The 24807-nt window shown below is 46.8% G+C and overlaps 1 protein-coding gene across 5 annotated transcripts in view; it reads right to left on the bottom strand.

Annotated features, from left to right (window-relative positions):
- The window catches only part of ZFHX3 (zinc finger homeobox 3), a 250120-nt gene that overhangs the window by 88878 nt on the left and 136435 nt on the right, over nt 1–24807 (bottom strand). For all 5 annotated transcript variants that reach the window (XR_008423547.1, XM_053906608.1, XM_053906606.1 and 2 more), the window contains one exon: nt 11080–11311. Coding sequence is in view for 4 of the 5 variants with exons in the window: in XM_053906608.1 (XP_053762583.1) it covers nt 11080–11311 (232 nt within the window). In the remaining variant the exon portion in view is untranslated. The remainder of the gene's footprint in view (nt 1–11079; nt 11312–24807) is intronic.

The raw sequence follows: 24807 nt of genomic DNA, 5'->3' as shown, positions 1-24807 counted from the left end.
TTTACTGCCAATATAGTCTTTGTTGTTGCTCTGTTAATAATTCCAGACCTACCAACCCCAATTCCAGCTAATGTATACTACAAAATTCCAGCTATGACCATAAAAATGTCCAGGGTGGACACAAGTTTGCATGGCTGATGGCCAGACCACATCCTCATCTCAGCAGTGCCTCACAAGGTTCCTGTACTGGTGACAGGCTAGAACCCATTCAAATAAAGACCCCTGGCCCAGGTGACTGGGTCAAAGCTGCCCTTTCCACTCTCTGGGGTTTCTCACTGCTTTGGGGACTGACTCAGAAAAGAGAAGCACAGAAGACCGTGAGTGTTAGCAAAGCCATGCAAACCACTGCCAAGTCTCAGAGAAGACCAAGGCTTGCACTCTGATGTCACAAATAACTGCTGCCCCTTTTCTCACCTCAGTCTCATGGGTTTCTCCACTTCTATACTGAGAATTAAGCAATGAACCACATTCCTTTCTAGGTATGAAAAGCCCTGTCCTGGGGCCAAAGAGCTACTTATCCCCTGGATGAGCCAGTCAACCCACAGCAAGAAAGGCAGGCACAGTGGGAAGAGTATTGCCCTGAGCCTCTGCTCCAACTCCCAGCTTTGCTGCTGTCTAGAGCTACAGTGTCCATGAGAACTTTCATCAGGGAAGGAAATATCTACTATCTGCAGGATCCAATATGGCGGCCACAAGTCACATGTGGCACTAAGCACAAATAGTCCAGAACACTGCAAACCTAGAGACGTGAGACATCTACACTTGGCTGTGAACTGGTGACCGGTCTCTGCCTTATGCTCCTGCAGTCAAGGAAGGCCCATCTGGAAGGTGGCTCTGAGGCCTGCATCCCAGGCTCACATTCAGAAAGATCAGGGTTGGGACTGAGGATATGCCAGCCCTAGAGACACATGGGGATAGGCCCTCAGCAGAAGTTATTAAGGGTGAAAACGTCTGCCCTGGGACCTTTAGATAATGTCAAGCATGGAGCATTCAATACGGAGTAAGGCAAAATCAAAGAATAAAAGTTCCTTCAGGTACTTCCAGCAACCCAAATCCTTTGGATGGAAGCCCAACCAATTTACACCACACAGAATTCTCTACCGTAACAGGATGTGGAATATGGTAAGGCTCTGGATCTGGGGGCATTTACCCCAACCAGAGAAACAAAACAAAACAAAAAGCAAAAAAAAAAAAACAAAAACACAAAACCAGGGCTACCCAACACTATCCACAAATCCGGTGAGTTCTGCTTGTCCATGAAAGTACCAGTGGGCAACAGTAAGGAGTCAGTATGGCTATAAATCCCTCTCACACAAACCTTCTACACCTTCTACACAACTGGCCTGCTGGAGCGCCCAACAAGGGCAAGTTCTATTGATGCTGAGAGTGTCACGTTTCACAGGCACGAAAATGTCCCTACACAGGGCTGGCTGGTTGTTCCCTGGGGTTTCCCAGGAGGAGGTGTGAGTGGAGGCTGTGTCAGGACTGGTGAGAAAAAAATCACGGAGAGATGAGCTCAGCGGGCATGGTGTTCTGACCCGACTCTGTCCTGACGAGTTGCCTCCAGCACCTCTGCCTTCCTCTGGAGTCCCCTTCCAAGGAGCTGGCCCTGTTTCACCTGCCAGGGGCCTCAACAAGGACGGAGGATGGGAGCTGTGGAGGGTCTCCCCAACATCGGGTCACCTCTGCGTCCACCTCCACATCCCACCCTTCCCTCCACACCCAAAAGGACCATGTCAAAGAAGGAACATGAAACAGACTTCAAATGTCCTCAGAAAGCCCATGTTACAGACTGAATTGTGTTCCCCCAAAATTCATACATGGAAGCCCTAACCCCCAGTTCCTCAGGTGTGTCTGTGTTTGGAGACAGGGCCCTTGAAACACTGATCATATAAAAGGAGGCTCTTTGAGTAAAAGGAGCCCTAAACCAATCTGACTGGTGTCCTTTTAAATCCAGACAGACAGATAGCAGGGAGGTGCACACAGAGGACAGGCCACATGAGGACAGGAGGCAGCCATCTATAAGGCAAGGAGAGAGGCCTCAGGAGAAACCAAACCTGCCGATGACTTGATCTTGGGACTTTCAGCCTCCAGAACTGGGGGAAACACATTTCTCTTGGGTAAGCCAACCAGTCTATGATATTTTGTCATGGCAGCCCTAAGCCAAGTAAGGCAGTCCAGAAAGAAAAACTCTGTCCTGAGCTCAGGACTTTAAACCAATGGAAACAGTGGAAGAAAAGAACACAGATTCTTTTTTTGACTTCATGAGAAGACGACAGTTTGGGATCAAGTTTTAAGTTAAAACAACAGGTCTGTTCCAAGAAAAATCACACACTGTCCAATTTTTAATATTCTAATTAGAGCAAAGGTCAAGGATCTTTTAAAAGCAATCAATAGCTCCTTTTGTTAACATATACACCCAAGGTCTCAAGATAGTCTTGAGATATGAACTATAAAAAGCCCTTTAACATGCACTCTGCAAGATGCATCTTTAGAAAGTCCGATCAAACTCCCTCAACACTGCTAATAGGCTTACATGCTTATTTGAAGCATACCTCTCACACTGAGAAAAACCAAGAAAAGGAAGCAAAAAGAGAGAGAGAAAGAGCAATAAAGACTATACCCCATCCAGAATTGGCAGAAAGCAGGTGGTGGGTGGGTACCATATTCTTTAAAATGGAAGCCAAAGAACTTCATAAAAAGTGCAGCCCAAACCCAGCCTGGGCCTGCCATAATTCTAAGGAATCCCAGTGAGGACCTCAACACTTTGTCAACTATTCTATAAATATAAGTTATGTAAAAAGAACTTTCTCAACTGTTCTATAAATCTATACTGTCCAATGAGGTAGCCATGAGCCACATGTCATACCAAGCACTTGAAATTTGGCTAGTATGACAGAGACACTGCATATTTTTAAAAGTTTATTTAGTGTGTGTGTGTGTGTGTGTGTGTGTGTGTGTGGAGAGGGGAGAGGGGAGAGGGGAGAGGGGAGAGGGGAGAGGGGAGAGGGGAGAGGGGAGAGAGGGAGAGGGAGAGGGAGAGGGAGAGGGAGAGGGAGAGGGAGAGGGAGAGGGAGAGGGAGAGGGAGAGGGAGAGGGAGAGGGAGAGAGAACGTGCACGTGTACAAGCGAGGGAGGGGCAGAGAGAAGGAGAGGCAGAATCCCAAGCAGGCTTCACATCATCAATGCAGAACCTGATGCAGGACTCGAACTCACGAATGATGAGATCATGACCTGAGCTGAGATCCAGTTGGCTGCCTAACCCGCTGAACCACCCAGGTGCCCCAAGAAACTGAATTTAAAATTTTTATGTAACTTTAATTAATTTAAACTTAAATAGCCACATATGGCCATGACTACCATACTAGATGGGCAGGCATGGATCTGGAGACGTTCACTTTGCTCTCAAGGGATCTAGAAACCCAACGACCACGGAACTAAGGACAGTGCTTATACTGATCTGGAAAGACACAACACTTTTCATTTCTAGTCAATGGGTAAAAAAAATCATATGAAACTATAATTCTCATAATTGGGTCACAGTTTGAAGGGGGTTCCTTAATATCTGTAAGTCTGAGAAGCCTTTGAGCTATTTCTGTAAGCAAAGAGATGCATGTTCTATTTTCCTCCCTGGCCCCCAACCAAGGTCAGGAACAAGTTTAATATAGAATATAAGTAGCCCAAGATATGGATCCTTTGCACATTTCTAGAGGCAAAGCAAACACAAGCCATTACTTCTCTTGAAAACTACATTTGAGCAATACAAGAGGTACTAAGTGCCGAGGCTGGGGTGAGGGACGCACACAGGGCCACTGTGTCCTGCTACAGTGGTCATCACCAGGCCCCTCCCTTCCAGTGAAATCCCCAAACCCCAACCGACCCAGCAAGAACACCCACTCACTGGCTAACAATCCTTGTTCACCTGAAGGTCAAGTTTCAAACTTTCAAGTTCCTTAGATACCCCTTTTCAAAGGTGACTTGGCATAAAGGTTTCGCTAAAATAACACTTGGTGTGATATGATATTCTAAGTTTCCCCCGGGGGTTCCTGTGTTTCTGGGCTCTCTAGCACGCTCATATCCCTCAATAGGGCACCATCCAATACTGACTCAACACACACACACACACACACACACACACACACACCCTCCTAATTCCAGTAACCACCAGCAGGTCCCTGTTTTTTTTTCCTTTTTGCAGTGCTCCTTGTTACCACCCTCCCTAGAAGAGAGTGGCCATGGTATTGCTGCCTCCCAGAGTCGGCAGCACTAGGTGGCCATGAGGACACACACTACTACCTACCCCAGAGGACAGTATGGAAGACAACCTAGAGCCCCCAACCAAGAACAAGGCTAAGTGGCCCACAATGTGTAGCCACACGTATAGCCCATTGTACAGGGCAACGTATGCTCCAGATTTATATAGTAAAATAAAACAAACAGACAAACAAATCCCTGGTAGCTTTGATCAGCTCATAAAAATAAATCAACTAGTGAATGGCAGATCTAGAATATGAAAGGGCGAATGAATAAGCATCACTGCAACTCAGGCTACTGCAGCCAGGTTTTGGATAATATCTGAAAGGTCCATGTCTGGATGTGGATGTGAGCCTCTCCTGCAAAAGACAGAGAGGAAAGAGATTACATGCGAGGTTGGAGACTCTGGACCCACTGCCCAAGCCACTGGTGTCATGACATCTCACCCTCTTCGGAGAGACCCTTCCAGACCAGAACATGGGACGGCAATAAAACCACATTTAGACGTGTCCACCTTCCAAAAGACCAGATCATTAGCATATTTTGCAGAGAGCAAGCAGGAAAGTTTAATTGCCCTTAATTACCCAGTTCGAGAAGGCTCCTAGATAATGGCTCTCAGATTTCTTGCCTGGCATCGACATAATTTCCCTGACTCTGGCTTCATTATATTCCTAACTTAGAAGCGACGGCCTCTCCAAGATGCCTTTCCATAACAGACGCTGAAATTCAAGGGAAGGCTGGACCATCCCCACAAAGGTTTCTTGTATGAAGAGTCAGTCAGATCCTCGGCGTCCACACTGGGCTGATGCATGTGCGGGATGTGGGAGGAGGGAAGGGGAGGGCACACTAGCATATACTTACAGGAAGGACTAAGACAAGGAATATGTAATCAGAAGCCATCACAATTACAAATGTAAATGAACAGGCAATTGGCGCTGACCTTTGTAGATTGTTAGAGGACTAATTAAGGCAAATCAGAAAATCTGTTCCAACAGAAAAACAAGACGGTGTATATACCCTAAGAACTACTCCTGTCCTCGCCATGTAGATGCAAAATGCAAGAGAATCAGACGGTAATCAAACTATGTATGCTTTACAGTGACAAACAGAAAAGTGTCTCTACGACAAAAGACAACCAAGATTTACTCTTTGGTATGTTCTTAGCAATTGTGTTAGTATCTGTGTGTATACGTGCCATCAATATCTGAGTCCTGCCATGTGCCTGACACTCTCTTAGACTCCATGTTAAGTAGATCCCACCCATGAAACAGCCAGAGACACCAATTACAAACTTTGATGAGAATGGTTATTTTAAAAGCTTTAAGAAAAATACTTTTACAAAATAGAATCAAATTAATCAAACTAACAGAACCAAATCATGTTATTCTATAAACTCCATTTTTCCTTTAACGGTATTATGCCCTCTTTCACGCTGACACATAATGATCTCTCTTTATCCGTGCGTTGTGAAGCATCTTTCCAAAAAGCACACTGAGGTTTATAATCCTATTGTCCAAACAGTCCTTATCAGAGAATATATTTAACACACAGTCATATTTTTCCGCTCCTCTGTAATACATAAAATTTCACTCACTCCAATCTGTTGTGATTTCTTTTACATGTAATGTCTTTAGTTGGAAATATTTTTATCCCTATACCTTTTCCCAAGTCCCAACAACAAGACATACCATAAAAAGGCGAAAAAAAAAAAAAAGAACACAGCTGTTTGGTTTTACAAAAACAATGTTTTGGAATTACAGAACTGGCCTTAACATATTTCAGTGCTATGAGAAAAATTACTCTAAAATTGCATATAATTTAGCTACTTATAGAAAAAAGAGATGTACTTCATAGTTAGAAGGCAGCCTCATACCAATTTTGAAAAATAAAAACAGGACAAAATGAGAAAGTTTTGAAAAGAGAACATTTTCTTACTCTTTTAAGCTGCAGAAGTTAAAAGCAAAAACTCCCTGAAACATGGTATGAAAAAATGATCCATCAAGAGAAGCCAGTGAGTGTTTCAGAATAGGTTGTCACCAAATCCACATTATCACTTGGCAAGCCTCTGCCTCCCGACCCCAGGAATTCACGACCTCGAGCGCCAAAGACGTGTCAGTGAAGGGGGATGCCAGCTTCCGCTCCAAACAAAATATTCTCTTAAACTCCAAAGAGCTGTGCCCTCTGTAAACTGAGTCATCATCTGGTTGCCTCGAATGCCTGGGCTGGCATATCCACCAGGGTATCCACATCAAGAGAGGAGAGGAAATGTCAGAGGCGTCTCCCGACTCATAAAAAGTCTTGAACATAGTCGGCGTGCAATCGAGAACCGTTAAATTACATCTGTGCAAAGTCTGGAGCTCTAGGACTATGTGCAAGAGAAAATAGTTAAGGCAAGGGTAAGACAAAAAAAAGGAAGAAGAGGAGGAGGAGGAGAGGCAGGCAGACAGGAGGAACACAAAGGGCCTCTTGTCTTCTAGAAGCCCAGGGCAATGATATAGTGAAATTAACTACAGCTTCACCCGGGAGCCAGAAATGCCTTTTTAATAAGCAAACGGGGAAGTGGTCCTTCACATGACCCACCTATGAGAGCTTTCAATCTTCCATGAGCTTCCAGTCAACTAAGGGGAAGTAAACAGCCAGTGCCAATAATGAAGAGCTAGAACTCAGTGTGTCAGCACTTAACAACAGGCCTTCTCTACCTCTACCTCTACCTGGTTGTGGGCACGAAATGAAAAGACCAAATCCCAAGAAAGTCCAGAGAACACTTGGTCTTGCAGAAAATGCACTCAAGCCCATTACCAAAAAACTGGGCAGGAAGGCAGAGGGGAAACTTCACCTGTTTAAATTACTTCCTTTTCTCTGAGCTGTATATTTCCAAGCCATTTTTTAAATGGGAAGTCCCACTGTGTGTGTGTGTGTGTGTGTGTGTGTGTGCACGTGCATGTGTGTGCCTGCCTGCCTGTCTAGAGTGGGGGTGACGTGGCAAGCATAAGCACACAACTATCACACTAGGTTAAAGACAATATGATACAGGGCCTGGCTTGCCCACGAGCATAAGGGTAAAGCCTCGCACAAGCAGGACCACGCAGGGGGCAGTGGTGTACTATCAGCACACCTCCAGCAGCTGACACTTAGCCCTTTGGTGCAGGGCAGGGCCTAGGTGTTTTATGTTCGGCCACGAGGCCTCTCAAGGGCTTATGCGATCAGTGACACGTGTGAGTCCTGGCCGCTACCACAAAGTTCTGAAGGGCGGAGGAGAGCTTCACCATGTGTCCTTCTCCATACTTACAAATTCATGTGGGTTGGAAGGCTACATGGCGAACTTGACTGACTGGAAAACATACTGGCTTTAAGTTAACAAGGAAAATCTGAAGAGATTTTTTTTTGTCAACCACAGGGAAGAAACTATTCTAGAGTTCTCTCCATCAGCCGCAGCAAGGGGAGTCTGGATACCTGTGGAAAGAAGGTGTTGGGGGACTGGGGTTGGAGGTCCTGAGTTCAGAGAAGGAAGTTATTTCTTTTGGACAACTTTCCGGTGTGTGGACAGCAGAGGCAGAAAGGAAAGAAAGAACACCATCATTTAACTAGCTGTTGACAGAAGGCCAGAGTAGAAAACTCTAGACAGCACACCATTTACACGCAGTTTATAGTTAGAACAAGCAGGGGTCCCCAAAAGGTGCTCGAAGACCTCCCCATGGCTTCCTTATGCTACACGAATGACGGTTCCAGCTGAACACTAATGTCCTGACCCCTACTTGAGAGAAGAGAAGATTGGGAATATTTGATAAAGTCTCTGTTGATAAATTTGAAGTTGATGACTTTGAGTGTCTTAAATTCACCTTTTCTTGAAAATATTCTCTCAAGAAGTTAGGAGCCAATCCCTATGGGGAAGGAGGACATATTTTAAAAGGAGTTGTCTTAAAGGGGTTTCTAAAATGGCACCAAGTTACTTTTACTGTCAACGTGAACATTACCTAAGAATTTGCCCTTTTGTCATTAGTGAAGAGTATGGGCTCAGCCCGAATGTGTGAGGGAGGAGGGCGCAGGGTGGAGAGGGAGAGGGTAGAGAGCAAAAAACATGACTCCAGGCCAAAGACAATACAAAAGGATTTTGAAATACAGAAAGGAAGTCTATCATCTAGACTAAAGTTGCTCATACACTTCAGGGGGAAAAATAACTCTTAATACGCATTAAATGAGAGAAACCCAGAAGGCAATGGTGTAAGAAAGCAATTCCAGAGCGGACTGCATAAATAGAAGTATTACATTATAAAACAGGGAACTGTTTGTTCCAGTCCATAGACCCCGGGTGAAATGGCAGCTGTACACTATTTAGTTTGGGGCACCTCATTAATAAAAAGGGAATTCTGAGGAGAGTGAAAGAAAGAATTGAAGGGCGAAAGGGACCAGCTTTTAACAGAAGATTAAAACAATGACGTATGCAGAGCTGGGGGAGAAAAAAAAACAACCCTGAAATAAATAGGTCTGCATTTATGGATGGGACAGGAGAATCCTGTAAAATGGCTCCACAGCAAAATAATGCCAAGTGGCAGGATCAAACAGAGGCCAAAAGGCGGAAAACGGGGACCCCCACGGGCAGATGGCTCAACAGGCTGTGTTCGGGCACAGATGAGTCTGGGGTATCGGCCTCGCCCCTCATTCCTGAGCGCATAAAGGTGGAGGGACAGGGTCGGGCACCAAGAGGAAGCCCCCGAGATCACGGTATTTGAACTTGAACCAGAAGAGACATCTGAAAAACACAGGGGAAAGAACAGTCTTGCAGTGACCCAGAGGTGACAAGTTATGCTGGCACCCAAGAAATGACCCTGGTTCCTGAAGAAAGAAACTGGCCTCTCCATTTTGAGAATGAAACCTCAGCTACTCCAGCAGGGAGGGCGCATGCTCCCCCTTTCGTATAGCAGCTCACTCCATTTACGTAAAGAGACCAAAAAAGCAGCGAGGGGGTAGGGACAGGGGCAGGGAGCAGAGAGGTCTGGAGGGGCTCAGGAGGGACATCTCCAGGAAGAAACGAAGCTGACAGAACAACTGATCTGGCAGGGCCTTCAGAGACCAGGAAATGTCTACTCTGGCAGAAGGCTAGCCATGAATTAATCATAGATACCTAGCAAACCAGGGAAAATAAAAAGTTGTACAAGAAGGTAAATGAAATTATAAAACTCTACATGGCTCAGCTGTGATTAATATTTATAGAGTTAGAATAATGAAAACACTGAATATTAATATAACCCCAAATTATTATTTAATCATCATGGAAGATGAGGGGAGAGAAGACTGGGTATACAGCGGGGGCTGGGGAGTGTGATGTAGGGGGTCCAGGGGTGGTGTGCAGGGGAGTATATGGAGTCTGAGGTGTCCACGTGTGAGTTTGTGGATGGGTGTGTGTCAGTAGGAGTGTGTGGTTTGTAGAATGGAATGCTCGTGAAAGCCTCACCGTTTAGAGTAGAAAGCCAATAGATAATGTCTAAAACATAAAAAAAAAAAAAAAGAAATCAAAGCACATTAAGAAAGATGGAAATATGTAACAAAACAAACAACTAAAAGTTGAAAGCCATGGCTCTGGGCAAGGGGATGGGGGACGGGGAGGGTCATGCCATTTTTCTTAAGGTTTACATAACTTATTGCCTTTAAGAACTATAAAAATGTGAAATTAGATAAAATTAAGATTAAAAACTCCACAGAAATCAAGCTTTAAAGGACTGGGAGCCAAGGAACGGGGCCTAACTCCCAGATGACGCCAGAAGGTGGGGCAGGCCGAGGACCACGAGCCAGGGGCCAGGCTGGGAAGGATGGCCAAGAGAAACACCAGGACAGGACAGAAACACAACCTGGAAGCTCAAGGAAGGGAGCTTCAGCGTGGGGCCATGCAATACTTTCAGAGACCACAGAAAGAATAGAAGAAGGCCCAGCAGGTAGCTACAGGGTTGGGTAAATCCAAGGTCAATGGTGACCTCTCAAGGGTGGTTTGCTGATGCAGCGAGACAGGCTATGGTAAGCTGAGGCACCGGCTGGAGATGACAGATACAGGCTATTCTTTCAAGAACCTTGAAGATTCTATTGCAGAGAGAGAAGCAGGACACAGGATTGTGGGAGAGCTCTTGTTCTGTTGTTTTTAAAGAGGCCCTGATGCCCTGTGATTCCACAGTGAGAGAAAGGGAGTGGAAGGGCTGAAAACACAGAAGGAGGATTCTACCAGTGAGGTCCTGGTGGGAAAGAGAACCACAAAGAAGTGGAAGGGAGTGACGGAAAAAGGGGACTGTGGTGGGAGCCAGGAGCTGGCGAGGTTCCGCTGGAGGCCCCGACCCTGTGGAGAAGCAGGCAGCACCAGGCCATGACTCGCAGAGGCACCCTCAAACCCAATGGGAAAATGTTTAGAACAAGCGCGGGCTGTTCTGATCCTCTCTGAAGTTCATTCTCACACACTGGACTTGAGGCCACAAACTCTTATCCCTACCGGCGAGCAGGCCATAATTTAGCACTTGCTTTATGTCCATCTGGACCAATAGAGTGAATCCAGAGTAAGCACCGGAGGAATCTGGGGATAGGAGACACAACATCTCCAGTTGTCCTGCTCATTGGGAAGTGGCCTGTGACACCTGAAGAAAGTGAGGCGAAGTTCCTTCAGTTAAAAAAAAGAAAAAGAAAGAAAGGCAAGAAGGCACACAATGTTCCTACCAGAATACGATGGCCACCTGTGCGGTCGGTGATGGGACACGAGGACGAGCAGCAGCAAACCAAAGCCCTCGGGAGGTCCACACCGGGCCCCCACCAGAAACCACTCACCAACGGGCCCGTGAGACCACTCACCCGGATCGGTGGAGGGGCACCTGCGGATGGTGAAGATCTGCCCCAGGTCCTCGTCCTCCTCGGGAAGGCCCTTCTGCAGCCGCTGCAGCTTGCGCAGGCTCTCGCTGCGCTGGTGCTTCATGGAGCGCACGTGCTGGATGAGGTTCAGCTTGGCCTTGGTGGAGTAGTTGCACAGGACGCAGTGGTAATAGCAACTTTCGCCCTCCACTCCGCTCTCGTGCTGCTGCAGGTGCTGCGAGGGGCAGAGGAGAGGGACACGTCGTGGGTAAGCCACTGGAAGCCACCACCGCCACGAGCCCACCCGTTCCTGGCCGCAGCCCAGGGTGGAGATTCCTGGGAGGGGCTGTTCTGTCTTCCCCAACGTACCTTCTTCTCCAGCAGTGCTTCGAGGGCCAGCAGCCAGCAGACTCCCCTCCCCAACTCCCCCGAACGTCCCTTCCCCAGCGGCTTTCCACGCGGCTGCTGATGCTGACAGTGCCGACCCTCCCCAGGTGACCTGGGTCTTCCTGGCACAATAATCCAAGGTTCTTCCTCAGACGCTCCAGAATGCCCCACTTTATTTAGATCAGGGTTTGCAAACAATGGCCTGTGGGCCCACTCCAACCTGCTGCCTAATTTTGTAAATAAAGTTTTAACAGAACACAGCCACATCCACGGATCTGCATATTAACGATGGCTGCTTTCCAAGCACCAGAGTTGAGTAGTTGCAACAGAGACAGCATGGGCCTCAAAGCCTCAAATATTACTACCTGGCTCTTTACAGAAAAAGTTAGCCAACCTCTGCTTTAGGTGATAGCCTATATGGTCACACTCCCTGCATAGAATCCTAGGTCAGTAACGCAGAGCCAAAGCTGTTGTCTGGCTTTTCCACAAGAATGACAGGTCAAGTTTTTATATTTAGAACCACAGTCTATTAGGAGAACCTAAAATTAGGTTTTCCTTCGGATTAAAAACAAAAAAAAAAAAACACAGAAAAATAAATTTCTCCAGACTGGTTGCCTGTCAACATCTGAAGGTCACTTGGCTTAGTGCATCAGATGGTCAAAATTACACTCTTGATTGTATTTGTGTGTTCTGATTCTAGAACAAGGAAGCCCAAAACGTGGCAGAAAGCAGACACACACAGGATTAAAGTGAGAGGTGCAAGAACAGGAGAGGTCATGGGAACAGTTAGCAGACCCCAGACTTCTGTGTACTGTAAAAGACGCGAAGATTATCCAAGGACAAAACTCACAAACTCTGTGTGCCTCTTTGAGAAAACGGTGAAAGGTATGGGCCCTTCTCACTAACAGCTGAGGAAGTAACAAGCTCCTGGTATAGAGAGGATAATCTCCTTCATTTCAAATGATCCCATTTTAGGAGAAGAGGGAATTTTTCTACTGGCTGCCCTTTATAAAGCAGGGCAAACAACTCCAAAAAACTTAAGTGAATGACCCAAGGTCACCCAGCTACTTAGTGGGAGAGAGGGAACTAGGACCAGGGTCTCATGTTCCTCCAGCATCCCTGAGGAGGAGCAAACTCCGATAATGTGTTTTATGTGCTTGTGTTATTACCTGCCCTTTCCTCCTTCTCCCCACTCCCATCTCCAGACCCCAGAGCCTGGCTCAAGAAGACACAGGGAAGACACAAAAAATGCCTCGGAACCACTTTGTGCTGTTCCTCTCCTTTCTGACCTGCATGTGCACACGCCAATGCCATGCTAACTGTTGCTCATCCTGCTTCAACAGCCTTCTTCTCTAGATTATAGCTTGAGACACTGAGAAGGCAGAGCAGTTAGAATGCCCTGCGCTCCATTAAAAATACCCGAGCGGCCCTACCAGCACTTCCCATTGAATGACACACTCCAGGCTCAGGTGCTCACATGTACACATTCTTTGTTCTGTAGAAAACTATGAAAATCCCAGAAGCATGTTTGAGCTTTATTGGAAGAGGGAAGGATGAACGTGCCAATGGACCGTTGCAGAAAAATCTTTGTGGGGGATGAAAGGGAGGCCCAGGCCTTCAATCATGTAAATTGGCTAAACCACCCCATACCTAACTGTTGCTCTGAGGCCAAGGTATAGGCAAAAATGGGAAGGGCTTCATAGGTACCAAGAGAACAATCCCTTCTTTCCCCCAAAATGGACGATTTGACACACTCAGGTGCAGAGCTTTGGAACAAAACAATATCCCCACTAGTAACAGCCATCCTACAGCAATTTCACAACCAGAAGGAGTCGGCAGAACTGGCGAACTCAATGTTAACTGTTAAGGCAATGACAACAACTTATAATAAAAAGCTACTTTCTGGAAATAAATTTGAGCTGATTTCCTCTTTAATGGTTTATCTTCAATGTGCCTCTGAGACAGGGTCCTTGAAGAGGATTTCAGGAGGGTGGAATTCACCAAAGCTATCTTTTTTGGAGGCTACAACCCTGGGGAGAAGGAGGGCCTGATGGGCTAGATATAAAGGGAAAAGGATTAGCTTGCCCACGTTCATTGTCCCCAGCTTCCCCATAGAGTCCTCCCACCCCCAAAAGTCAAAAATTGGACTAAGATATTTCTGGGAGCAAGGGGTCTGGCTTGGGATTAAGGAGCAGGAAACTTGTATGAGAGCCAGCATGGGGAAACGTGTACTGCTGTCTTGGGTCACTAAGGCCAAAAGAATTACATTTATTAAAGCTTCAACAAATGATGAAATAAAAGATAACAGGGAAAATAACCATGGAATCCAAAGCAATGAATTTTATCGAGGGATTTTGGTAAGATCATATAGTATGAACTCAGAACAAGAATCATTAAAGCCTTACCCCAAAATTCCCATTACCCTCCCGTGAGACAGGATTTCCTTGCAATAAGGCACTGAATCCTTAACATAAAATTGTAATATGGATATAAAGGCTCTTTTCCAACTGGCTGGTGTTTCCAACCTCTGAGCCAGAAGAGAGGACAACGTGGCCAAAAAGAGTTGGATGGGAGTTGAGATGTCAAATGTCTTTTGTCCTTAAATCCATAGGCCCTTGGGTGATAGAACTATATAAATCCTGAATTGACATAAACATCACACTGGGAATTCCTGCTTTAAAAATAACCAATATGATAAAAATGTTCCAAAAACACTCTATACTCAATCTCCTGGGGGTAAATGGCAACCTCTTGTGCCACCAGGAGTTCTTCCATCTACCATTTGGGAGCCATTTTGGAAAGGAAATGGACACACGCTACAAATGGTAGAGAAAAGAATAAGAGGAAACAAGGTAAACAGGTCTATGGCCTCTCCCCTTGATCCTGGTCTAGAGAATATTTAGGGTCTTCTCTTAGAGGCTTGTACAAAAACTTAATTCAAAATTCCAAGCCGGCATTTGTAGTCTGGGTTCATTCTCCAACACACTGAAAAAACTGCAGAATAAACTATTTATTGGTTGCCAGGAAACACCTGCTTATAAAGGTTACATCCCAACCCAAACTTTTCAAAAACTATTTTTAATTTTTATTTATTTTTGATGGGAAGGAGGGCCCGAGAGAGGGGGACAGAGGGCCTGAAGCAAGCTCTGCACTGACAGCAGAGAGCCCTTTGCGAGGCTCAAACTCATGAACCTCAAGATCATGACCTGAGCCAAAGTCGGATGCTTAACTGATTGAGCTACCCAGGCGTCCCACAACCCAAACTTCTGATCACAACCTGAGTCTACCTGCAGGTCAAAGATCCTGTTCTTACCAGATTTTATAAGTTCTCACTCAGTACTTCTCCAGCTGTCCAACCTGGAGCAAACAGGGATCCAAAGCTAGCAACAGGGTCTCCTGCCCTGTATGACCTTCTCCACACCATGGGGTCATTTCCCAGGTCTTGAGAGGGTCAATGCCCTGACCTGTTGGCCAGATGCCCTCTCCATCCCAAGTGGCACTGGTTGTGTCCCCAGGATTCTACCCTTGGAACCTGCCTAATATGAAGCAGTGGGAGGGGGTGGGGCTGGAGAGACCAATGAGGACTCCAGGAGAGCAAGCCATCACCCACGGACATGCTTCCCCTGCAGAAAAGACTAGATGTTTTCATTTGGAGGAGAGAGAATAATTTGTTCCTGACCCAGCTAATTAGAATACCCTCAACTGGGATCCCAATGTATTTAATTAAATTCACTGTAATATATGAAGAATCCACCAAGGCACAAATCTCAGGGGAACACTCAATAAAGGATCTGCCCCTGTTCAGAATTCTTGCTCTTCTTGACAGGGAGCGAATTTTTCTCCCCCACAAATCCTCAACGCTCCAACCCTCTCCCTCAACTCTATCAGAGGTCCTCCCATCCTTGGGGAGGGGAACGTAGGTTTTGCTTTACTTTTTCCAGTTTACTCTGCATTTGATCTTAACTTCTTACCTCTATGAGGTCAGGTGTAGAGTTTATTTAAAATGTTTAAGTTTATTTTTTATTTTGAGACAGAAGGCAGAGGAGGGGCAGAGAGAGAGGGAGAGAGAGAGAATCCACCCTGACAGCACAGAGCCAGCTGCGGGGCTCAAACCCACAAGCTGTGAGATCATGACCTGAGCTGAAACCAAGAGTCGAACGCTCAACCGACCGAGTCACCTAGCCACCCCAGGTCAGTTGTACAATTTAAAAAAGAAAACAAAACAACAACTTCAGCTGTGGCTAGTAGGCTCTCAGGCGTGCACGCTACACATGGACCCAGAGAAAACCGGCTGCTCTGCCCACTGGACAAGGTTTGAATCTGATTCACTTCTAAACGTCTACAACACATTAGACACTATGCATACGCACACACGCGCACGCACATGCACACACACACAGAACACGCCCTACCCCAGGCCTTAACCTGCAATTGATTAAGACAGTGACAGTGGTGACTTGGAGAACACGCCAAGAGGGACATGAGAAAAACATCCCTTTGGCTTGAATATCATCGTGAAAACACGCCAGCTCCAACAGTGAAAATCACTGGCTTACTCAAGAAAAACTGCCATCTATCCACAAACTAATAATGATGAAGAAGCGTGACCAACTAATAAACCAAGAAACCAAGATCAACTAGCTAAAGAATAGTGGTAACTGAGGTCTACCCCAACTCACTCGGGCCAGTGACCTATAGCCTTGGACCTGCCTAAGGGTTTCCTTGATTTTCCTCAATGTCACTGGCTGGTTTAAAAAGTGCGCACACAACACTGAGTTATATGAACTGTAAATGTACAGTCATTTCCTAAGAAACTTTCAATATGACTTATTTCTGAAAGCTCAAAGAACTACAGTGACCTCTAACAAGTATCCAGTTTGACTCATAAACGGAAGTAGAAGAGCCCAATGATCTCCAACTTCTTGAAATTACCGCTACGCAGCAGGCATGACTGTCCTCACTGACAGCCATCAGGAATGTGACTTGCACTGGTGGTCAGTGCTTTAAACTGACAACGGGGGAGTGTGGGCTCACTCGTACTGCTCAGGGACCTTTTCCTAAACCACTTTCTGATCTTGGTGGAGCTCTTTTAAGATGCTCATCCCCCCCAAAATGAGTAAAATAAAATAAAAAATAAAAAATAAAATAAAATGCCTGTCCCATCTCGGTTTAGCTGGAAGGCGACACTCCTGTGCCCTGGACATGGAAACATCGAATGCCCCACATCTTCCCCTGTGGGTCCAGCTTGGGGTGGGGGTGGGGGCAGGGCTCGGAAAGAAAAAGCCATCGCTGCAATCAGAAGCACCTCGATAATGAACCTCGCACATAAATCCAAGCGCAAAAGGAAAATTAATAATTAAAAAAGATGGGAGAGAAAGGAGGCCAGCCCGTGTTACTTTGTGGGATTCTACCCCATTAATATGTGGTGCTCGTTCACCCTGGCCAACAACTGCAAGTCAAAGAGACGAAAAGAGGACTCTTGTTAGAAAATAATTCATCGTGAAAATCAAAAAAGTGTGTTCCTGTAACTTGTTTCCCAGGAAAACTAACCAACTTCTGTCAGAGAACATTGATTTCTGTAAATCTGGAGGGGCCCCGCTCCTTCCTCCTCCCCAGTGATAGAAACTTCTAACATCTGGTTCTTCATGCATGGAATGCAAAATATTGATCAGGTTTTGTCAAAGCCTCCCCTTTAAAGTAGAAATGGACAAAGTACATTCATACACGCATACACATTCACAAATGAAAACACACAGGACTCCTAATGAAGCTTCCTCAGGGGAGCAACACCTGTTACTAGAAACACACGCTCGCCCACCCCTCTTCCACGCACACAGTGCACCTCTACTCCTTGAGCAACTGAAACTCTGATGGATGAGGAAAAGCAGCTCCCAGGCATCCCTCTGAGCAAATGGGCTCCCCTAGGGGAGACCACACACCTCTTGCTGAGCAGAGGAGAATCCCCACGGCGGGTACACAGAACAAACCCCAAGACACCTGCTGAGGAACACGGAAAGTCATCTAGGCAGGGCGGATGGAAGGGCTTCTGGAACTACTAACCACAGCGTGCCTGGCCAGGGCTCCAGTTTTCCCCTCTGGGCAGGGGATATAAAGTCATGAGCACTTCCAGGGAGAAGGAATGGGAAGATGAGAATCAGTTTACTAATTCCTCACATATAAGTGGGTGTTGTACCCATTCACAGCATCTACTGCTGAGCAAACACCCACAGACACTTTTCATCTCATGAGGGCCTGCCCCACGGGGTGGGTAGCATTTGGCTCCTGGACGTGGACAAACCCAAAACTCAGGGAGGTCATGTGACTCCCCTCAAGGTCTCACAGAGTATGAAAGAAACAGGACTAGAACCTGGGGCTTGATGCCAAGTCCACAGCAGTCCAGCTACTCTGCACTGACCACAGGGCTCATTCTGGAACAGCAGATTCCCCATACCCAGGTATTCGCCTTGAAGGCCTAAAAGATAAATTATTGCAGGTGTAACGCAACTGGGAATGGAGGCAGTTAATTTTTTAATCAGTGGTTGTGTTACAGTTTCAAACCTCATGTCACATGCTCAAGAAGGCTTCCAGAAGGTCAACCTAAATATATAGGTATTTTCTGTTTAATGTTGGCTTTTCACCCACTCATGCCCTCATCCTTGGCACATGCTAATTTAGTCCTATTTCACTGTAGGAGCCCTGCAGACACCATAAGATACAAGCTTCAACCATCATTTATAAGAGCAAGTGAAAGGAAGTAAAAATGTTCCCTTAGATCAATCCATTTACGTTACTCTGACCTATTTTCTGGTTTCTAGGCCAGAGTCCTTGTGCCCTGGACAAGCCATGAGTGTTCATTCTCAGTATTTGAGCTCCAAAGCTGAAGGCGAGACTTCCCATGCCTGTGTCACTTCCCTTACCTGAATGACATCTCCTGGTTCAAAAGTCTCAATATGAGCATTTCCTTGAGAGACATACAGTATATACTCGAAGGAAACTAACAACAAGAAATCCACAATATGGTGTCTTGCAGAATGCTGATACCTTCACATAACAGAAATCATTTCTCTGTTAGGGAAACTCCAGAAAGGAGAGGAAGCTTACCAGGTATGTAGGGGTTTTCCCGAAGGAAGGGGCCCATCAGAGCATGAGGTCACAAGCCAAATGAGGGCGAGTTTCCATGACGGTCAAACAAGCATCTACACATTGAGCTCGGAAGCTTCCAAGAGGGATGTGGTGGGTGAAACCACAAAGTGGGTCCCACAAGGCTAACATCAAACTGACCACCCTCCAGAACCGACCAAAAGCTTAAATATCTGAAGATTAGCCCTTCACTAGGTTAACCTACCAGTGATGGTCCCTTTCCCCACTCATCCATCAAGATGCATTTCTTCTCTACACTACTTTCCACCTCTTGCAGTTATCAACTCTCAAGTAAAAGTAAAGGCTGCCATTTACTCCAGCACGTCTCCCTTCAACTCCACGCCAAAATGTCGCCAATAATGGTTGTTTAAGGTGCACCGTAGATTAAGGTAGCCTGATGGAAAAGCCTAACTCTGTGCTACTTCAGGCAAGTTATATACACTGTTGGGTCTCCCGCACACAATGGGGCGACAGTAGGAGAACCGCTGCAGAGCACTGTAGGGAGGAGTCTATGGGATAATGAACACAAAGGGCTTAACACAGCGCCTGACGCAGAGCAAGCCTCTGTGATAAGGCTATTACTGTTACTATCATGGTTTCTCAAATTAGTTACAGTTTGGGATTAGGGATCGAAATAAATGTCTACTGAATTTACCTATTTGGTATTTCCCTCCTTACAACCAACCTTGCCAGCCCCACTCCCTAGGACCTCCCCTCCCACCCTCTCAGCCCCAAAGAGGAATCCCCAGTTGACTGCAAAGAAACCGTAATCTATAGGAACTGTAACATGGAAGGGATAACGAACACACAGAGGACCGACTTCTTCCTTGTAAGAGGTGCTTAATTTTCAGTCACTTGCCCAAAGTCATGCTGCTGACGCAGGCACAGCTGGGATCCATACCCCAAGCCCACGTCCTTGCCCCCAAACCAGATCTGTTTTACTGGGTCTCTTTGCCCATGGCGGTGCCAATATACTGAAAATCAAGAACCATGTTCTTTATCGCGTCTGCCAACATCCCCAGGTGTAGACCAGGTGAAGGAAGGAGGGCTCAGCTGAAACGGCTGGTAGGCACCTCCCAGATTCCCTAGATTTGCTCTGAAGGATTTGCTTATTTCTGTCTCCAATCCCATGGCAGTCAATATGGCAGGAAAAAACATGTGCCCGGTGGTCAAAACAGGTGCATTACTTCATCTGTAAAATGAAGATGTTTATACTTGCCCTGTCTTCCTCGGGGGCAATTTTCTAAACCACGTGAGAAAACAAATGTGAAATCCTCCAAAGGATATGAAGGACTCCCCAGGTATTTGGCACAGTCATCATCTTTCTATCCTGAGCCCAGATTTTGCTTCCTCACTTCTGACTGGCAGGTGCAACACCATGGGCTGGGTTGTTAACGATCAGATGGTGTTCTAGCTGAGCAGTTCTCTAACTGGAGCGTGCACCAGGAACACCCGAGGGTGTGTTATGCCTGGACTGTCGGCCCACCCCAGGGGTTTCTGATTCACCTGGTCTGGGATGGGGACCAAGAATCTGCATTTCTAACAATCTCCAGGGAGACGCTGATGCTGCTGGTCTGGGACCACATTTTGAGAACCGCTGATCTTGACAGCAACTGCCATGGACCAGAAACCTGAATCAGAATAAATACTTGGAGAGATTCCCCTGTAAGGAGAAAATTTTCCAGAGTCTAAAATCTCTGCACCCGCCTTTCCCCAAAGAGTATTTCCGATTCTAGCCAACTGCACTAGATAAATCATGTGATGCCGGCACAAGAAGTCACCTCTTTAATGAACAAGTCACACGGAAGCAGCCGCCTGCTACCAGCCTGCTCCAGATACTTCATAAAAGTAGAAATCGGCCCTATTCATCTCTCTCCCCCCTTCTGCACCTGCAGTCTAAAATTTCCTGGGGCTGTCGCTGAAAGCGTGACTCTTGATGGCAAGGCATGAGGCATCACTTTTTCCTCGTAAGCTCTGGATCCTGCTGAGCACACCTGTCCAGATGTCTTGCTGGAATGGAGCCCACGAAAGAATTTCAACCAAATACCAGAAAAAATAAAATGGTCTTTAAAATTCCTCCCACACTCCTGAACTTTCTGGCTGTTGTTGCTGAGAGCATGAATTTGGTGCTCAAACCTGGAGGCTTCTCTTAAGCTCCCATGATTTGCTGACAAATACCCTCATCACCTCCATTATGAGAGAAGACGAAGGGCAGCCAGGGTGAGATGGGCCTGGGGTGGGCGGGCAGTGAGCACACACAGGCTGACTTCTCCCTTAGAAGAGGTCCTTCATTTAAAAAAAAATTTTTTTATGTTTATTTGAGAGAGAGAGAGAGAGCGCGAGGGAGCATGAGCGGGGGAGGGGCAGAGAGAGGGAGACACGGAATCTGAAGCAGGCTCCAGGCTCCCAGCTGTCAGCACAGAGCCCAACGTGGGGCTCAAACTCACAAACTGTGAGATCATGGCCTGAGCCAAAATCAGACGCTTAACCGACTGAACCATCCAGGCACCCTGAGGTGCTTCATTTTTATTTCATTCTTCCCTTGAAAGGGAAAATGGGAAGGTGAAAAAGCAGGAGATACAAATTCTCTCTGAACAAATGTCTCTGATGCTGGTCATTGTAGCTGCTAAGGCACTGGGCCTTTTCTCCTTAAATTCCCTGGATTTTGTGGGAAGTCGAAGAAGATGGTGACACTTGTGGGAGGGGGACAGGGACAAGCGAGTGACAGGATAAAGAAGCTTCTCCGGGGAAGGAGAGCAGAGTCTGAGCCAAGAGGCCAGGAGATGGCCGGCTGCAGAGGGGACGGCCACACAGCGAGAGGGGACACGGTTTTGCAAACGATGACACGGCTACTTTCTCTGCCCTGCTTTCGGGTTCCCCCCATAAATAACCCAGACAAACACCCCGTGCACTGGGTTTTGCTCTCCTTCCCCCCCCTCTGTAGGTCTCATTAAAAGCCGATATTGTTCGGCCTCAAGATGGAGAGCTCAGCATGGATTTTACTGAACGTTAAATCAACCAGCAAGCGTAGCCAGCAAACTCTGTGGCACTTTAACTTTAAATAATGCAATAATTATTGAATTTCCTTTTTATAACTGAAGTGCTGGAATGTAAACAATGGGGCCGTAATTGCAGGAAGGGGGGATCAATAGAGGCAATCGTTTTTCAGCCATGTTAATTGTAAATACAATTGCTCCAAGATGTCAGCCTTGTTCTTCTTGCTCCCAGAATCATCCTAACGGATGACAGAGTCCAACTTTCCCATTACAGCTGTTCGTTCCTTTAAGAGGTTCTCAATCAGGTCTGATCAATCTGTCAAGATAATGCATGGAGTAAGTAAGACTCTTCCAAACACAGGCTCCCAATCAATAGCCGGGACCAGCTTAATGAGGTGGGGCTAAGGCCCAGAGGGAGGTAACTGCCCCCAGCTTGCGCCTAGGTTTGGCAGGCCGGCTTCCTCACATGGCCCTGATAAACAGATCAGCCCTTAATGAGGACATTAGTTATGCATGCTTCAGCAAGCAGCAAGACATCCATCCCTTGGGACAGACGGACACAAAACAAAATAGATTAACAGAAAACAATATGGTGCCAAATTAGGTCTAACTGAAGACTTTTCCCTCCTTCTACTGCTTTCCTTAATTGTCCAGCAGAGTGGAGGACATCAATTAATCATTCCAATGGGCATGAGCTCAAAGAATGGGAGTACCGTTGGGCTGGAGGATCTCCGGGTTTCTCCCAGCCTCCTCTGGCTGCCACTCAGTATGAGTGCCCTCACCTCAACACCGTTTCCAGATCACAAGGGGGGCCCCTCACAGAAGGGGCCCCACACCAATCAGCAGGAGAGAAGGAAGACGTGGCTGAAGTCTCACAGCCCTACTGGAGGGGCCAAGAACTGAAGATGGACGAGAACAAAGCTGCTACTCCTCATAGCTGACATCTGTTTCTGAGATCAAGTCTTGGTCTTGAGAATGGTTACTGCCTCACAGGAGAAGAGGTGGAAAGTCAGGAGTCTAGAATCCCATTTCACATGGCCCAGCACCCTCGGCAAGCCGCACACGCATTGAGGGACCCTGGGTTCTCAAAAGGATACCCTGGAGGGCTTCACGGGGAGGCTGAAGGGCTAGCTTCCCTCCCCGAGGCCAATGCACAGCGTTGCCTCTGCTCCCACTGCCTGGCTGGGAGAGCACCTCCCTGTGGAAGTCTGTGAGAAAGACCACACTAAGGGAAGGTCTCACCCAGAGTATGACAGTTCCTTCTCCCAGAGTCTGGGTTTCCCAGAACCTTCTCAAAGTTTGGATCCCGGACCAACAGCATCAGCACTCCCTAGAAACCCCTTCAGACCCCATCCAGACCTACAGGGGTCTGGCCCAGCAATCTGAGTTTTAACAAGCTCTCCAGATGATTCCCACACAAGCCCGTTTAAGGGTCACCGTCTTAGAGGGGGAATTACATAAAGCAGCTTAGAGGAGGGAGGATCTAGAAAATCACGGTGTTTCTGGTCCTTTCTAAATCAGAAACAGTTCCGTGTCTAAGATGTAGCTAGAAACCCGTATTTTCCCTGAGGTTTGGATCAGAGCCCACCACCCACCTGCTTCAGAACGCAAAGCCTCTGGAAGATATGACACCAAAGGAATGAGGCCCTTGTGTGAAAAGCCCATTTTATTAGTGGGCTAAGATCACAGAGTGGGCCACACCACTGAATTACAAAAGGGCAACAGTCTCATTATGTGACTGAAGTAAAATGAGAATAACCGGGTCTTTGTAAGGGTGTCAGGATGAGCAGAATATACGAAAACAAATAAAGGACTGGAAAGATGAGATCCCTCTTTTGTGCAAAAGGCCCAGCTCACCGGCCACTCCCTCTCTGAAGCCTTCCCTAACGCCCAGATTGCACCTCTCTCCCCCACTCTGGGCCCCCAAGCCCATTGGGAGCAACTTCCATGCCGGACTCATCTTGCTGGCTTACAAACCCCTGCCTGCCTCACTGCTGCCCTGTGAACAGCAAGTCCCAGGCCCGGAGACCAAGCTGTGCCTCTCTGCCTCAGCACAGCTCCTGATCCACAGCAGGTTCTTGAAAATGGTTGGCTAAAAGTCTGAACAAACCTCCCACGCTTCACTCTTACTCTTGGTCTTCAGCTTGCCGACCTTTCTAATCTAGACCAGACTCCCTCTCTCCTCCTCCGCTTTCAACCCTCTACTCCATTCCACACTTGACATAAAAGCAGCCTCCTGGCCCTTTCCACCTCACCTACCAACCCTGCTCTTTCTGGTCACGGCGGCTCTTCCTAAGCGCAAACCCTCCCGAACGCCCCCCTCCACCTGCTGAATGGCGCCCCTACCTGGACGTCCTCCCCCCTCACACTGAGCTAGCACTATTGTCTCCATGCCTCTGGGGTCCTGTGGCAGGAGGTGAGCCCCATCTGTGGGTATCAGTATTGGGCACAGCCTTCACTTGGCTTCCACGTGGGCTCTACATTCCTTGACGACCGAGACAGGAGGCTGGGACTGAGAGAATAAACATGTTTATTCTAAGATTTACCGCTCGCTTGGATAAGATTTTACAGCAGGATATCACTACTGTAAATGGCTGTACTCAATGACTTCACTTCTCAGTATATGAATCGTAGAAGCCCTTCTCCTTCCCCACTCTGAATCCACCAAAATGTCCCCCAGCCAGAAAACAACTTAGCTCGTCACCATCAGTGTATTCTTCCATTTCAGTCTACGTATTTACAGAGCTTTAATATCGCTATTCTCTTTCACGAAAGCTTGTTTCCTATTCAACGGACAAATACTGCGAGACTGTGAGATGTGTTGAGAAACATCTAGAAGAAGACCATAGAAGACAGGGACAGAGAGCAAACTCCAGCAGATGCCTCTCGGTGGGGAGTGACTCAAGCCATGAGGACTCCGACAACGAGTTGACAAGTCCACTACCACACCTTTACAGACAAAAACAATTTAGTACAAATTTTAGTTCTAAACACACAGTGTCTCCAAGATCCAATGGAGAGGCGTGACCATACACAGACACCCGAAAGGAGATGGCTGACTGGGTATTTCTGAGACATCTGTTCATCTCCAGGTTGGAAAAGCCAGGCTAAGGACATAAAAAAACAAACAAACAAACAAACAAACAAAAAAACAAAAAACAAAAACCCAAAAAACAAAAAACCATGCACACACGCTTATCTTTCTTTT

The sequence above is a fragment of the Panthera pardus genome, unplaced genomic scaffold (assembly GCF_024362965.1).
Source record: "Panthera pardus isolate Hobbes unplaced genomic scaffold, ASM2436296v1 HiC_scaffold_19, whole genome shotgun sequence".
NCBI lineage: Eukaryota > Metazoa > Chordata > Mammalia > Carnivora > Felidae > Panthera > Panthera pardus.
Note: the sequence above shows the minus strand (reverse complement) of the source record. Positions and strands in the feature narration are given on the sequence as shown.